A 17,012-nucleotide genomic window follows, 5' to 3' on the forward strand; every position below is an offset into this window, starting at 1 on the left:
GCCCTCCAGCCAGTAGCACATCCTGAGAGGGTGTTATGAACAGGGGGTTCCATTGCGTTGGCCCATGAGTGCACTCGGCACTGCAGCGGTTTGCTGTTGCCTTCAGTGGCGCAGCTGACCAGGAAACACTGACTGCCTGCCATCAGGCACACTGGAAGGATTTACCGACTGATAACCAATGTGTTTGGTCGCACGTCTCCCGTGGCCATCAAGTCCTGAAGTGGTGTTTGACCCAGGGCTCCTGGCCCTGAGGTAGGGACGATACTCATTGTGCCACTCAATTCAAATCAACAAACCAGTTACCGGGTTCTGAATCTACCACAGAAAATGCTGGAAAAGCTCAGCAGTTCTGTCAGCATCTGTGGAGAGAGAATAGAACTTTGTCATGACGAAGGGTCATCTCGAAACATCGGCTCTGTTCTCTCTCCACAGAGGCTGTCAGACCTGCCGAGATTTTCCAGCATTTTCTCTTTCAGATTCCAGAATCCGCAGTATTTTGCGTTTAGCCAAATCTACCAGCTGTCTGTGGCAATGAAGTTAAAAATAATCTGAATTTGTATAGCGCCGTTAATATTGTTGGAATGTAGAAACACCCTCGAGAGAGCAGTCACTGTTGGAGATAATTGCAGCTGTTTACAGTGCTGAATCTTTTGAACCAGTCTGTGCTGCTGTTTGTGTTCCACCCCAGCCTCTCCCACCCTGCTCCACCTGATCCCATCAACATCTCCAACATTTCTCCCTCTTTATTTAGAATCGTGCAGATGGAGGCCATTTGGCCCATCGAGCCTGCACTGACATCAATCCCACCCAGGCCCTATCCCATAACCCCGTATTTACCCTGCTAATCCCCCTGACATTAAGAGGCAATTTACATGGCCAATCAACCTAACCTGCACATCTTTGGACTGTGGGAGGAAACCGGAGCACCCGGAGGAAACCCACGCAGACGCGGAGAGAATGTGCAGACTCCACACAGACAGTGACCCAAGCAGGAATCAAACCCAGGTCCTTGGTGCTGCGAGGCAGCAGTGCTGACCACTGAGCCATTGGGCTGACCTGAATGTGGCCTCAATCTCACAACCCCACCCATTCCCGAAAACCTTTCACCTCCCCCCGCCCTCCCCCCACTTGTTAATCAAGAATTTACCTGGGTCTGCCTTAAAAATATTTAGATGGGTGATGTTAACAACTACCAAGAACTTGCGTTTCTGTGGCGCCGTGAGTGTAAAAGGTCTCAGATCCACTTCTCGGGAGCAGTGACCCAGCGTCTGAGGTGCTTCCTTGTGTTGCAGAGGTCGTAGTGAGGAAGAAGAAAGGACGATCAGCCCTCCCGCTCAGTACGGCCAACGATCACCGATCAAAGGATGAGCTCCATGCGGACTGCGTGAATCTCGCGAACATCCTCTACTCGAAAGGTGAGCCACGCACAGGGAGATCCCACCACACACCGAGTGTGGAAGGAAAGGATCTGTATTTATATGGCACCTCTCACTGCCTCGAGACATCCCCAAGCACTTCACTGCTGAGTAAATATATTCAGGGACACAGTCTCTCCTTGTATCAATAAAAAAAATGGTCCTTCATTTATTCCCCCTGTATGGTTTATGTTGGCGACCAGATCGGAAACTCCAGGGTATATTATGGAGTTAGCCTAGACCCCAACTTTATTTGATTTTGGCATTAGGGTGAGCATAAGATGTTTCACTCCAGCGATGACTCCAGTGACCTATTGGGAAGCTTTTATCAAAACAAACTTTATTTAACAACACAGTTAGAATATAACAGAAAGAATCAGCATAACTTTTACCAATTATAATATTTAAACATGACAAGGTGTAATTCTTAACTATCTATTAAAAAAACAAAGAACAATACAGCAAAGGAACAGGCCTTTCGGCCCTCCAAGCCCGCGCCGCTCCTTGGTCCAAACTAGACCATTCTTTTGTATCCCTCCATTCCCACTCCGTTCATGTGGCTATCTAGATAAGTCTTAAACGTTCCCAGTGTGTCCGCCTCCACCACCTTGCCTGGCAGCACATTCCAGGCCCCCACCACCCTCTGTGTAAAATACGTCCTTCTGATATCTGGGTTAAAACTCCCCCCCCCCCCCCCCCCTCTCTCTCTCTCTCTCTCACCTTGAACCTATGACCCCTCGTGAACGTCACCTCTGATCTGGGAAAAAGCTTCCCACCGTTCACCCTATCTATGCCTTTCATAATTTTATACACCTGTATTACGTCACCCCTCATCTTCCGTCTTTCCAGTGAGAACAACCCCAGTTTACCCAATCTCTCCTCATAACTAAGCCCTTCCATACCAGGCAACATCCTGGTAAACCTCCTCTGCAGTCTCTCTAAAGCCTCCACGTCCTTCTGGTAGTGTGGCGACCAGAACTGGGCGCAGTATTCCAAATGCGACCGAACCAACGTTCTATACAACTGCAATATCAGACCCCAACTTTTATACTCTATGCCCCGTCCTATAAAGGCAAGCATGCCATATGCCTTATTCACTACCTTCTCCACCTGTGACGTCACCTTCAAGGATCTGTGGACTTGCACACCCAGGTCCCTCTGCGTATCTACACCCTTTATGGTTCTGCCATTTATCGTATAGCTCCCCCCTACGTTAGTTCTACCAAAATGCATCACTTCGCATTTATCTGGATTGAACTCCATCTGCCATTTCTTTGCCCAAATTTCCAGCCTATCTATATCCTTCTGTAGCCTCTGACAATGTCCCTCACTATCTGCAAGTCCAGCCATTTTCGTGTCGTCCGCAAACTTACTGATCACCCCAGTTACACCTTCTTCCAGATCGTTTATATAAATCACAAACAGCAGAGGTCCCAATACAGAGCTCTAAGAATCCTCTCCAACAACATCCCTACCACGGACGTCAAGCTCACCGGCCTATAATTACCCGGGTTATCCTTCCTACCCTTCTTAAATAACGGGACCACATTAGCTATCCTCCAATCCTCTGGGACCTCACCTGTGTCCAGTGACGAGACAAAGATTTGCGTCAGAGGCCCAGTGATTTCATCTCTCGTCTCCCTAAGCAGCCTTGGATAGATTCCATCAGGCCCTGGGGATTTGTCAGTCTTTATATTCCCTAAAAAACCTAACACTTCCTCCCTTGTAATGGAGATTTTCTCTAACAGGTCAACACTCCCCTCCGCGACACTCCCAGTCAACACATCCCTCTCCTTTGTGAATACCGACGCAAAGTATTCATTTAGGATCTCCCCTACTTCTTTGGGCTCTAAGCATAATTCCCCACTTTTGTCCCTGAGACGTCCGATTTTTTCCCTGACAACCCTTTTGTTCCTAACGTATGAATAAAATGCCTTGGGATTCCCCTTAATCCTGTCTGCCAAGGACATTTCGTGACCCCTTGTTGCCCTTCTAATTCCTCTATTGTTCCAATTTAAGCAATAACCTCACTACATAAATCCCTCTTCAGACTGAGTTAGTTCAAACAATATATAGGCTCACATGGATACTAGATTTCCAGCCTTTTAACACTTCTGGACAGATACACCTGTTCTCTGACTCCCATACAGCAGCCTCCAGAGAAAGATCCACCCCCAAACAGCAGAAACTCAGAGAAAGAGACATATTTCCTGTAGATCCCAGCTTCCAAAATCCAGAGAGAGAAAGAGACACAGAGAAAGCTACCTCTCTTGAAAGATCCCAAGCAGCAGTTGACTTGATTTCTCTCTCGAAGCCGAGTCGCATGATTTTTCCTGTCAATCAACTTAATCAAGCCCTACTCTGAAAAAACCCGGGGGGAAAACGCTAAAATATCAGACCAACATTAGCCCAGATTAAAACAAACATTCTAGCGATTAGGATTAATTATGCTTCTGCAGTATCATCAGGGGCTGCCAGTTACAGACAAAATGGCATCGGGTAATTAGAACTGCCTGCTCAAACAAATCCTGCACAAGAAACATGGCACAAATACATTTCTTAAAGGTACAGTATCGTCACACTTACCCTCCTAGCTCCCGTGCCATCACTGAATGGGGTCTCTCACTCCTAAAGCTGTCATAATCTTGAACATGTCTCTTGAATCTCCCCCTTGATCTCCTTTGCTCCAAAGAGAAGAACCTCAACTTCTCCCACCTAATCTTGGAACTAACTTCCCTCATCCCTCGAACCATCCTGGGGAAATCTCCTTTCAAGGGCCCTCCTACCCTCCCTGTGACATTGTCCAATATCTGATTACCCCTCCTCCCTGTCTGTGTTTGGACATCTAAATGGCAACAGGAATTGTTTTATGCTGCCTTTCGACAACTAGCCGGAATTGGGGGAGGTGCTGGTGTAGTGGTAACGTCACTAGTAATCCAGAGACCCAGGGTAATGCACTGGGAACACGGGTTCAAATCTGGAGGAGGGGACGGAGTGTAGGGTAACGAAGTTTGCAGACGACACAAAGATAAGTGGAAAAGTGAATCGCGTGGAGGACGGAGAAGATCTGCAGAGAGATTTGGACAGGCTGTGAGTGGGCGAGGATATGGCAAATGGAGTATAACGTTGAGAAATGCGAGGTTATACACTTTGGAGGAAATAATAACAAATGGGATTATTATCTCAATGGAAACAAATTAAAACATGCTACCGTGCAAAGGGACCTGGGGGTCCTTGTGCATGAGACGCAAAAGCCCAGTCTGCAGGTACAACAGGTGATCAAGAAGGCAAATGGGATGTTGGCCTATATTGCGAAGGGGATAGAATATAAAAGCAGGGATGTCTTGATGCACCTGTACAGGGCATTGGTGAGGCCGCAGCTGGAATACTGTGTGCAGTATTGGTCCCCTTATATGAGGAAGGATGTATTGGCATTGGAGGGAGTGCAGAGAAGGTTCACCAGGTTGATACCGGAGATGAGGGGTTTGGATTATGAGGAGAGGCTGAGGAGATTGGGTTTGTACTCGTTGGAGTTTAGAAGGATGAGGGGGGATCTTATGGAGACTTATAAGATAATGCGGGGGCTGGATAGGGTGGAGGCGGAGAGATTCTTTCCACTTAGTAAGGAAGTTAAAACTAGAGGACACAGCCTCAAAATAAAGGGGGATCGGTTTAAGACAGAGTTGAGGAGGAACTTCTTCTCCCAGAGGGTGGTGAATCTCTGGAATTCTCTGCCCACTGAGGTGGTGGAGGCTACCTCGCTGAATATGTTTAAAGCGCGGATGGATGGATTCCTGATCGGTAAGGGAATTAAGGGTTATGGGGATCAGGCGGGTAAGTGGTACTGATCCACGTCAGATCAGCCATGATCTTATTGAATGGCGGGGCAGGCTCGAGGGGCTAGATGGCCTACTCCTGCTCCTATTTCTTATGTTCTTAAATCCCACGATGGCAGCTGGCGAAATTTAAATTCAGTTCATTAAAAATCTGGAATTATAAAGCTAGTCAGTAATAGTGACCATGAAACTGTCATTTATCATTGACTATCATTGAATCCCTACAGTGCAGAAGGAGGCCATTCGGCCCATTGAGCCTGCACTGACTTGCTGATAGAATATCTTACCCAGGCCCACCCCCGCCTTATCCTTTAACCCCATTCATTTACCATGGCTAATCCCACCTAACCTACACATCTTGAGACACTAAGGGGCAATTTAGCATGGCTAACCCCACCTAACCTGCACATCTTTGGACTGTGGGAGAAAACTGGAGCACCCGGAGGAAACCCGTGCAGACACGGGGAAAACGTGCAGACTCCAAACAGACAGTGACCCGAGGCTGGAATTGAACCCGGGTCCTGGCGCTGTGCGGCAGCAGCGCTAATCACTGTGCCACTCATTGTCATAAAAACCCATCTGGTTCACTTAGGGAAGGAAATCTGTTGTCCTTACCCAGTCTGGCCTACATGCGACTCCAGAGCCACAGCAATGTGGTTGACTCTTAAATGCCCCTCTGAAATGGCCGAGCGAGACCCTCAGTTGAAGGGCAATTAGGGATGGGCAATCCCACAACCCATCAAAGAATAAAAACAAGTCTAATAGGAACGGGAGCTGCGGTGTTGCTTGTGTCCAAATAACCAGAGAGCAAATTTCCACAGTATTCACCCCCCACCCCCCCAACACCCCCTCCCATATGTGAATGTTTAACTCGTGTGTTGGTTTCATTGCATGTTCCTGGTTAAAACCTGTGCATGGGGACAGCACACTGAATATTACAATTCATTCCCAGGATGCGAGTGTCACTGGCAAAGCCAGCCATCATCACCCGTCCTTAACTGTCCTTGAGAAGGTGGTGGTGAGCTGCCATCTCCATAAATATGACCGAGTATCTCGCTCGGCCATTCCAGAGGGCAGTTGAGTGTCAACCGCATTGTTGCGGTTCACGAGGGGTCGTGACGTTCACGAGGGGTCATGGGCTCAAGGTGAGAGGGGCGAAGTATAACTCAGATATTAGAGGGATGTTTTTTACACAGAGGGGGGTGGGGGCCTGGAATGCGCTGCCAAGTAGGGTGGTGGAGGCAGGCACGCTGACATCGTTTAAGACTTACCTGGATAGTCACATGAGCAGCCTGGGAATGGAGGGATACAAACAATTGGTCTAGTTGGACCAAGGAGCGGCACAGGCTTGGGGGGCCGAAGGGCCTGTTTCCTGTGCTGTACTGTTCTTTGTGGCTCTGGAGTCACATGTAGGCCAGACTGGATAAGGACAGCAGATTTCCTTCCCTAAAGGACGTTAGTGAACCAGATGGGATTTTATTCCAGATTTATTTCATTGACGGAATTCTCCAAATGCCATGCTGGGATTTAAACTTGTGTTTCTGAATCATTAGTTCTTGCCTCTGAACCGGTCCTGTAACGTAACCACAATGCTGGCTTACCCCTCAGCACGTGCGATTGCCTGTTCTGTCTGGAAGGTTGTCTCTCTAACTGTGTTTTCTGTCCATGTTACTGTAGACACAGCGAGACAGAGCCGTCCGGGGGCACAGGACGAAATCCAGCTGGGTCTCTTTGTGGACAGACCCGCTTTGTACAGGATGTTTGAAGAGGAAGGTAAGGCCCAAGCTGTCTGCGTCCGAACACACGTTCCGTCTACACTGCGCTGTCTGCGCCAGAGCCCTCGCTCCGTCTAGACTGAACTGGCTGCGTCAGAGCCCTCGCTCCGCCTAGACTGTGCTGTCTGCGTCAGAGCACTCACTTCATCTAGACTGAGCTGTCCATGCCGGAGCACTCGCTCCGTCTAGACTGAGCTGTCCATGCCGGAGCACTCGCTCCGTCTAGACTGAGCTGTCCATGCCGGAGCACTCGCTCCGTCTAGACTGAGCTGTCCATGCCGGAGCACTAGCTCCGTCTAGACTGAGCTGTCCATGCCGGAGCACTAGCTCCGTCTAGACTGAGCTGTCCGCATCAACGCACTGACGTTTAGATTTTATAAAAATGACCTTTATTTCTTGCTGCAGTTTGAGTTCTGTACGTGTTTGCTTGATACTGAACAGGTCGGAATCATCTAGAGGCCGGCCACCCTGAGATTTGTTACCAGCTGATGTTGTGGAAAGGAGATGTTCGAGGAGCCTTGGAGATGGCCACCGAGAGGGGGGAGCTGAACGACACTTTAGTTGCTATGGCACCTATGGGTAAGTTTTCTTTTACCGGTACTCCGAGCCCCATGGCTTCAACATTCACCCCCTCCACCACCGAAAGACGGTGTGAACCCTCTCCAAGATGCACAACTCATCCAGGATCCTTCAACAGCACCTTCCAAACCCGTCAACTCTCTCATCTAGATGGACAAAGGCAGCAGATACCTGGGTATGCCGCCACCTGGAGGTTCCCCTCTGAGTCACCCACCATCCTGACTTGGAAATATATATCTATCGTGAAGCTCACTGGGAAATCTCCATCCTAAACAAATCTCTTCCTTCCTTCCAGCTGGCTATGCCGTTTGGATGAAGACGATTGAGGCTTTTTCCAAACAGCTGTGTTTCCAGGAACAGTACGTTAAGGCTGCCACTTACCTCCTGTCCATTCACAAGGTCTATGAAGCTGTGAAACTGCTCCAATCTCACCAGCTGTTTCGGTAGGAGGGGTGGGGCGACGGGGGGTGGGGTACTGAGGGGGGTGGGCGGGGTGTGGTGAGGGGGGTCTGTATTGGGACGAGGGTTCGATGTTGGTGTGTGGGACGTAGCTCTTGCTCCTGCAAACTATGGGTTCAAGTGCCAGTCCCTTTTGACTTGAGTACCAATTCCAAACTGGCAATTCCCAGTGCTGTAGAACCCCAACAATGCAGAAGGCCATTCGGCCCATCGTGTCTGCACCGGCTCTCCAACAGAGCATCTTGTGTCGGACCCCATTCACCCATCAATCCTGTGCTCACTGATCCTCATTGATCCTGATGATGTCTCCATCTACAATCTTTATCAGTATTTTCAAATTCCTGTGTGGCATTTTCCCCTCCTCCCCTATCCCTGTAATCTCCTACACCCCTCCGAGATATCTGTAACCGTCCAACTCACTCCTTGAGCATCCCCGAGTTCCATCTCTCCACCACAAGGCTGTGTTTTCAGCTGTTAAAAAGTCCGCAGCTCTGGAATTCCCTCCCTAAATCCCCTCCCTCTCTCCCTCCCTTTCCTTCTCATCCTTTAAGATGCTCCTTAAAATCCATCTCAGTCCCGGTATCTCCTTCTGTGACTCTATGTCATAGTTTGCCTGGCCGTGCTACTGTGAAATGTCTTGGGGATATTTTCCGACGTTAAAGATGCTACATGAATGCAAGTTGTTGTTGTTGTGTATGACGCTGTCCCTGTTTCAATAGGGAGGCCATCGCCATTGCCAAAGCCCGTCTACAACCCGACGACCCACTGCTGAAGGAGCTTTATACCAACTGTGCCGGCGTCATGGAGCGAGACGGCCATTACACCCTCGCTGCTAAATGGTAAGACTTCAGCCGCGGCAAAGAAACTGTCCGGAACATTCCCCAGATTGCCTCGCACCCGCCAGTTCCCAACTCTGGGTGGAATTATCCATGGAGGAGTCATCACGTGACCAGCTGCCGCCAATTGCCCTCCCCCCGCCATTGGTCAACTGACCCACTCGTCGTCATGGAGCCCGTCTCCTCCCCCTCCCCCAGCCAATTGGGAGGCCAGCAAACTCTGCAGCTGATTGGATGATACTTGACCGTCTGTCAAACGGCCTTTTTAAATTCAATTTCTAGTATTTTTATCACCAAAACGCAAAAAAGGAAATGAAAGCACACCGAATATTTATTTAAGATCTGTCTTTCATTTTGGGAGGGTTCATAGAATCCCTACAGTGCAGAAGAGGCCGTTTGGCCCATCGGGTCAGCACCGACTCTCTGACAGAGTGCTGAGCCACGCCCCTACCCTCGCCCTATCCCCATAACCCCACACATTTCCCAAGGCCAATCCACCTAACCCGCACATCTTTAGACGGTGGGAGGAAACCGGAGCACCAGGAAGAAACCCATGCAGACACGGGGAGAATGTGCAAACAGACAGTGACCCGAGGCCGGGAATTGAACCCTGGTCCCTGGCGCTATGAGGCAGTAGGCTAGCCACTGTGCCGCCCATGTGTCGGCATCCCTGGTCACATCTGGCTTCTGAGTGAAGGAATAACCTGTCGTCCTGGTCTCCCTTTCTTTTGCATTGGAAAGTCGAGCTCTGTGGTTGACGGCCGGGGTAAATGTCCCGCTCGGTTTCAGACTGACCAGCGAGGTGCCAGGTTTGATGCTCAGACCCAGTGCTGCGAGGTGATCTCGGGATGAGTACAGAGCATCATTTAGAGAAGGTGATTTACCCCCCAGTCAGACGTTGCTGTGAAAGGGCAGAAATGACACGAGGGAAGGCTGAATGTCCCTTGTTCTCGTCTCAGCTGGAAGTGGAAACACCATCGGGCGTGCGGGGAGGTGGAAATAGATTCACCAGAAGGAGCTGAGAGATTTTACCCATCGGGAAAGCTTGAACTGACTGCAGCTTTTTACTGTAGAAAAGGGAAGACAGCAGAGTGGTGGGAGTGGCGGGGTTGGCGGGAGTGGCAGGGTTGGCAGGAGTGGTGGGGTTGGCGGGAGTGGCAGGGTTGGCAGGAGTGGTGGGGTTGGTGGGTTGACACGGTCCTGGGAGTGGTTTGACCCAGTGGCCTATTTCCATTGGGAACCTCAGTGTAAATAGGTGGGGGGGGTGGGAGGGGGTTACTGGTGACCAACGAGGGGAAACCCTGGCTGATACGTGAAAACATAGAAGATAGGAGCAGGAGGAGGCCCTTCGAGCCTGTTCCGCCATTCATCACGATCATGGCTGATCATCCAACTCAATAGCCTCATCCTGCTTTCTCCCCACAACCTTTGATCCCATTCACCCCAAGTGCTATATCCAGCCGCCTCTTGAATACATTCAATGTTTTGGCATCAGCTACTTCCTGTGGTAATGAATTCCACAGGCTCACCACTCTTTGGGTGAAGAAATGTCTCCTCATCTCCGTCCTAAATGGTCTACCCTGAATCCTCAGACTGTGACCCCTGGTTCTGGACTCCCCCACCATCAGGAACATCCTCTCTGCATCTACCCTGTCTAGTCCTGTTACAATTTTATAAGTCTCAATGAGATCCCCCCTCATTTGTCTGAACTCCAGCGAAAACAATCCTAACCTAGTCAATCTCTCCTCATACATCAATCCCGCCATCCCCGGAATCATCTCCTCATACATCACCCCTGCAGGAATTGATTCCGAAATGTGCTGGGGATTAATGAGGGGGTACACTGTGGGGAGGGGGGTTGGATCTGAGATCTCATGGTTTGAGTAACAGTGATTGTCCAATCCCTACTCATTTTGCAGCTATCTAACAGCCAATTCGCCGTATGATGCGGCCAAGATCTTGGCAAAGAAAGGTGACGTGGCTTCGCTGCGGACTGCGGCAGAGGTTGCCTCCATAGTCAGTGAGAAGGAGCTGTCTTCCTTATTCTCCTCCAGATGTGCCTTGGATCTGTTGGCTCTGCACAACTGGCTGGGGGCCCAAGATGTCCTGCGCTCACAGGAGAGTTTGTTGGTGAGTACGAGGGAGAGTATTAATTTTCAGCCTCTTTCCCGATTGGGTCCTGAATCCCCAGGGAATTAGAACTGAGGGGTGTGACCATTGAAGCGTGTAAACAGCTGGGTCTTCAGTCTCTTTGGGTGGCACAGTGGTTAGCACTGCTGCCTCACAACACCAGGGACCCGGGTTCAATTCCCGGTTTGGATCACTGTCTGTGTGGAGTCATGATGTGGAGATGCCGGCGTTGGACTGGGGTGGTCACAGTAAGAAGTCTCACAACACCAGGTTAAAGTCCAACAGGTTTATTTGGAATCACAAGCTTTCGGAGCGCTGCTCCTTCATCAGGTGAATGAGAAAGGAGCAGCACTCTGAAAGCTCGTGATTCCAAATAAACCTGTTGAACTTTAACCTGGTGTTGAGAGATTTCTTACTGTGTGGAGTCTGCATGTTCTCCCCGTGTCTGCGTGGGTTTTCTCCGGGTGCTCTGGTTTCCTCCCACAGTCCAAAGGTGTGCGGGTTAGGTAAATTGACCCTAATGTCAGGGGGATTAGCGGGGTAAATGTGTGGGGTTACAGGAATAGGGCCTGGTTGGAATTGTGATTGGTATAGACTTGATGGGCCGAATGGCCTCCTTCTGCACTGTCGGGACTCTAGGAGGAGAAAAATGAGAATTTGCACTTTATCATATGATGTTGGAGCAGGCGTTGGCCATTCAGCCCCTCGAGCCTGCTTGCCCCATTGAAACGATTGTAGCTGATCTGATAGTGGCCTCAACTCCACTTTCTTGTGTCCCCTGATTGGCTCCCTCTTTAATTTGTCTAACTCGGCCTTAGAAATATTCATAGATTCTGCTTCCAGCAGTCTCTGGGGAAGAGAGCGCCACAGACTCACCGCCCTCTGAAAGAAATTCCCCCTCATCTCCATCTTAAATGAGAGGCGTCTTCTTTTTGAAGTGCTTTCCTGGTTCTAGTGCCTTCCATGAGGGGAAAGATGCTTTCAGCAGCTACCCTGTCAAATCCCCTCAGGACCTGACATGTTTCAGCGAGAAACATGGGGTGGCACAGTTATCACTGCTGCCTCTCAGCACCAGGGATCCTGGGTTCGATTCCCGGCTTCGGTCACTGTCTGTGTGGAGTTTGCACATTCTCCCCGTGTCTGCGTGGGTTTCCTCCGGGTGCTCCGGTTTCCTCCCACAGTCCAAAGATGTGTGGGTTAGGTGGATTGGCCATGCTAAATTGCCACTTAGTGTCAGGGGGACTAGCAGGGTAAATGCATGGGGTTACGGGGATAGGGCTTGGGTACAGACTCAATGGGACGAATGGCCTCCTGTAGGGATTCTACGATTACCTCTCATTCTGCTAAACTGGATACAGACCCAACTTTTCCTTGCAAGATAAGCAAAGCCCTTTTATAACCATTAGCTATCCCAAAGTGCATCACAGCTGCTGAAATACTTGGGAAGTGTGGCCTCTTCTGGAAATTGGGAAACACGGCAGCTGATGAGTGCACAGCAGGATCCCACAAGCAGTGGTGTGACGATGACTCGGGGAATGTTTGTGATGTTGATTGAGGAATGAGGATTGTTCCGGATACAGGGCACGGTTGCTCTGACCTCCTTCCAAATAGGAACTTTTCTTTGTGTCCAACTCGAGAGGGCAGATGGAGCTTGGGTTTAACATCTCCTCTGAGAAACAGCACCTCCGGCAGTGCAGCACTCTGTCCGTACTGCAGTGGGAGTGTCAGACCGGAACGCTGTGCTTAAGTCCGAGGGCTGGACTCGAACTCACAACCTTCTGACTCGGAGGCGCATGCTACCAACTGCGCCACAGTCATTGCGTTGATGACAGCACCTCAGGGTGCCTTTGTGCTGAAGGTGCTCCAACGGTGCTGCCCAGGAGACAGCTTCAGGATTTGGATGAGGGAAAAGCTGCTACAGGATGGTGTGTGTGGGTGGGTAGGTGTGTGGGGGCGGGTGTGTGTGTGTAACTCTAATCACCAGCTGTGTTTGTCTATTGATTTTTCACTGAGTCACGCCTTCAGCATGCCGACAATGTCTAACATCTGGCTCCCAAGGTGCGTTCCAGCTGTAATTGTGTTTTCACTCTGTGCTCTTAGGGACAGCGGTTGGTGCTGTGTACGTATGAGTTACTGTACCGGCATCTTGCTGATAGGGGTCTGATTCTGTGGAGAAGCATGAACACCCCGTGCTACAACAACTGGACCTTGCCTGAAGGCGAGCCGCTCGTTACCTCGGTGACCTCGGTCTGGGAAAGCGAGTTTGGCATCACGCGGGATGCCACGGAGCGGCTGCAGATGGCTCATCAGCAGCTGAGGACGACGGAGCGTCCAGAAGCCTCTCCCAACACTCCCCCTCGACTGGTAACTACTTTTCTCTTGCTCCCTCCATCTGGCATATTCTCCCTCCATCCCTCACCCGAACCGTTTACCCTCTTCGTTTCCTGAAGCAGCTGACTCCTGTTTTGAACCCGAGAGTCTCCCTGGGCTGATTGACTGCTGGAGGCATCGTGGATAGGGCTGCCCGAGGTCCACATCTCAATACCCAACAGATGTGAGTGGGAGACTGAGCGCTGACAGGAGTGTGATTGGGTTTTATCTCTCCCCAACCCCCTCTCCCTGCCCAGCTGTTAGGGAGGGAGTTCCAGGATTTTGACCCAGTGACAGTGCAGGAAAGATCGTTACATTTCCAAGTTGGGATGGTGAATCTCTGTCACTGTTGTTGGCTGAAGGATAAGCTCCTCAGCCCTGTGTCAGGCTGGTGCCTGGAGAGAGCAGGTGGGGCCCCTGCGTTTGCTGTACGAGGGGTCACGCTGCAGTTTAGTACGGGTGGAACAATGCCTCGTTTTGGAGGAGCCAATCTGAGAGAATGGAACATAACATTTAAAAGAAAGCAGGAGTAGGCCACTCGGCCCCTCAAGCCTGTTCTGTCACTCAATACGATCGTGGCTGATCTATCTGATTGTAGCCTCAATTCAACTTTCTTGCCTGTCCCCCTTAACTCTCTTGTCAATCAAAAATCTGTCCAGCTCAGCATGGAGTGCTCTCGATGACCCAGTCCCCACTGCGCCCTGGGGGAGGGAATGCCAAAGATTAATCACATCATCTCCAACCTTGAATGGGAGACTGCCAATGTGTGGGGTTCTGGATTCCCCCAGAGGAGAAACATCCTCGCAGTATTTACCCTCTCAAATCCCCTTCAGAATCTTTTCACAGAATACTACAGCGCAGAAGAGGCCCTTCAGCCCATCGAATCTGCACCAACACCGGAAACTCCCACCTGATCCCATCCTCCAACACTTGGCCCATAGCCCTGAATGTTATGATGGTGCCAAGTGCTCATCCAGATATTTTTGAAAGGATGTGAGGCATCCCGCCTCCCCCACCCTCCCAGGCAGCGCATTCCAGACCCTCACCACCCTCTGGGTAAAAGATCCTCCCTAAACCTCCCACCCTCGCTTTAAACTTGTGTCCCCTCGTGACTGACCCTTCAACTTTTCAATAAGGTCATCTCTTATTCTTTTAAAAGCCAATGATTAGAGGCCCAATCTGCTAAACCTTTCCTCCAAAACAAACCCCTTTCATCCCAGAACCTTCTCTGAAATACTTCCAGTGCAGTTATAGTCTTAAGTCTTAAGAGTGAAACTTGAATGTTCTAGTGTGGAGGAGAGATGGAGAGAGCTTCTGAAGCTGTGGAAAGAGATGATGTTGATTTAAAGATCGTGGTGAGTTTCGGTAGTCCATGAGTAGAAGGCGGAGGAATATTCCATCCAGATATCCAGGGATAGATGTTAATATTGCGGTGGAAGTAACAGGAATCTTCCTCTCTCTCAGCTGATGCTCCACTTGGCTCAGGAACTGAGTCTTGCCATAACCTGGATGCTGCAATCAGACTGGGCGCAAGGGGTCACTATCCGGCTCAAAGCTGTCCTTCGCTGTGTCAACGCAGAAGACTTCACTTTGATGCAGGAAATCAGCAAGATCGTTCTACCTGAAGGTAAGTAAAGCTCCCTCTACACTGTCCCCATCAAACACTCCCAGCACGGGGTTAGATACAGAGTAAAGCTCCCTCTACACTGTCCCCATCAAACACTCTCAGGACAGCTACAGCACGGAGTTAGATACAGAATAAAGCTCCCTCTACACTGTCCCCATCAAACACTCCCAGGACAGGTACAGCATGGGGTTAGATACAGAGTAAAGCTTCCTCTGCACTGTCCCCCACCAGACACTTCCAGCACAGGTACGGCACGGGGCTAGATACAGAATAAAGCTCCCTCTACACTGTCCCCATCAAACACTCCCAGGACAGGTACAGCATGGGGTTAGATACAGAGTAATGCACCCTCTACACTGTCCCCCTCAAACACTCCCAGGACAGGTACAGCACGGGGTTAGATACAGAGTAAAGCTCCCTCTATGCTGTCCCCATCAAACACTTAAAGGTGAGAGGGGAGAGATATAAAAGGGACCTGTGGGACAATTTTTTCAGAGGGTGGTGAGGGTCTGGAATGAGCTGACAGAGGTAGTAGGAGAGGCGGGGACAATTCTTTCTTTTAAAAAGCATTTAGACAGTTACATGGGTAAGATGGGTATAGAGGGATATGGGCCAAACACGGGCAATTGGGACTAGCTTAATGGTAAAAACTGGGTGGCATGGACAAGTTGGGCCGAAGGGCCTGTTTCCATGCTCTGACTCTAGTAATAAATTTGGAAATTCAGGAGAAACTTTCCAAGTGAGTTGTGAGAATGTGGAACTCGCTACCACAGGGAGTACTTCAAGCAGAGATGGAATTCAGGGCAATCTCAATATTTAGAAGAATATGATGGTAGAGTCAGCTGAAGAAGGGGTTGGAGGAAGGCCACATGGAGTGGAGACATCAGCCTGGCACAGTTTTGGTTAAATTACCTTTTTTTGCTGTAAATACTTTGAGTTCATGCTGTTGTCTCACTGCTGCTCTCTCTTTGCTAGGAGCAGATTTCGACTCTGACCTGGGGGACAAGCTGGCTGACACTGACCCCCTCGGCCTAGCAGCTCTCCAAAGCCTGCGCGCATTCCTGTGTTACGGACAGGTGTACGAGCTGTGGTGGAAACTGGCCAAAGATCATTCTGGAATGTCACCGGCGGGCAGGCAGCAGAATGGCGCAGAGGAGCAGGCTGAAGTGCAGCGAGTAGGCAGAGAAGAGGAGGAGGATTCCCAGGCAGGGGGAGGGCGGGCAAGCCCAGGCCTATCGACTGAAGCCTCCGGCCTGCCCGACACAACGCGGGAGTCCCTGACCGCAGCTGGCGAGCTCCTGGCCAGGTGCGCTTGCTGTCTCTCGCCTGACCATGCCAGGCACCAAGCCTTGCAGAGACGCTTGGCTGATGTCCAGCGGGCTGTGGCGGAGTTGGTCAGTCAGCATCAGATGCGATCGTCTGAGGCAGAGGGCACGCCGGAAAGCGAGGCAGAACCAGACCAGAACACCGGGCCGCAAGCTGAGCCAGCAGAGAGCTCCACCCCAAACCATCGCAGCTCTGAGCTTCCTCTAAGGTATGACATCCACATTACAGGCCAGATGGGCCCATATCCCTCTATACCCATCGTACCCATGTAACTGTCTAAAAGCTTTTTAAAAGACAAAATTATACCCGCCTCTACTACTACCTCTGGCAGACACTCACCACCCTCTGTGAAAAAATTACCCCTCTGGACACTTTTGTATCTCTCCCCTCTCACTTTAAACCTGTGTCCTCTAGTTTTAGACTCCCCTACCTTTGGGAAAAGATATTGACTATCTAGCTGATCTGTGCCCCTCATTATTTTATAGACCTCTATAAGATCACCCCTCAGCCTTCTATGCTCCAGAGAAAAAAGTCCCAGTCTATCCAGCCTCTCCTTATAACTCGAGCCTGCTCCACCATTCAATAACATCACGGCTGGTCTGATTGTAACTACAACTCTCATTCCTGCCGACCCCCAATAACCTTTCACCCCCTCGTTA

General features: G+C 50.2%; 1 protein-coding gene across 3 annotated transcripts in view; it reads left to right on the top strand.

Moving 5' to 3' along the window:
- The window catches only part of gemin5 (gem (nuclear organelle) associated protein 5), a 58,308-nt gene that overhangs the window by 32,348 nt on the left and 8,948 nt on the right, over positions 1–17,012 (top strand). For all 3 annotated transcript variants that reach the window (XM_078206356.1, XM_078206355.1, XM_078206357.1), the window contains 9 exons: positions 1,293–1,415; positions 6,929–7,024; positions 7,468–7,605; positions 7,901–8,048; positions 8,784–8,903; positions 10,820–11,030; positions 13,131–13,394; positions 14,865–15,027; positions 16,003–16,561. In XM_078206356.1, coding sequence (XP_078062482.1) covers positions 1,293–1,415; positions 6,929–7,024; positions 7,468–7,605; positions 7,901–8,048; positions 8,784–8,903; positions 10,820–11,030; positions 13,131–13,394; positions 14,865–15,027; positions 16,003–16,561 — 1,822 coding nt within the window. The remainder of the gene's footprint in view (positions 1–1,292; positions 1,416–6,928; positions 7,025–7,467; positions 7,606–7,900; positions 8,049–8,783; positions 8,904–10,819; positions 11,031–13,130; positions 13,395–14,864; positions 15,028–16,002; positions 16,562–17,012) is intronic.

The sequence above is a fragment of the Mustelus asterias genome, unplaced genomic scaffold (assembly GCF_964213995.1).
Source record: "Mustelus asterias unplaced genomic scaffold, sMusAst1.hap1.1 HAP1_SCAFFOLD_1452, whole genome shotgun sequence".
NCBI classification, from domain to species: Eukaryota; Metazoa; Chordata; class Chondrichthyes; order Carcharhiniformes; family Triakidae; genus Mustelus; species Mustelus asterias.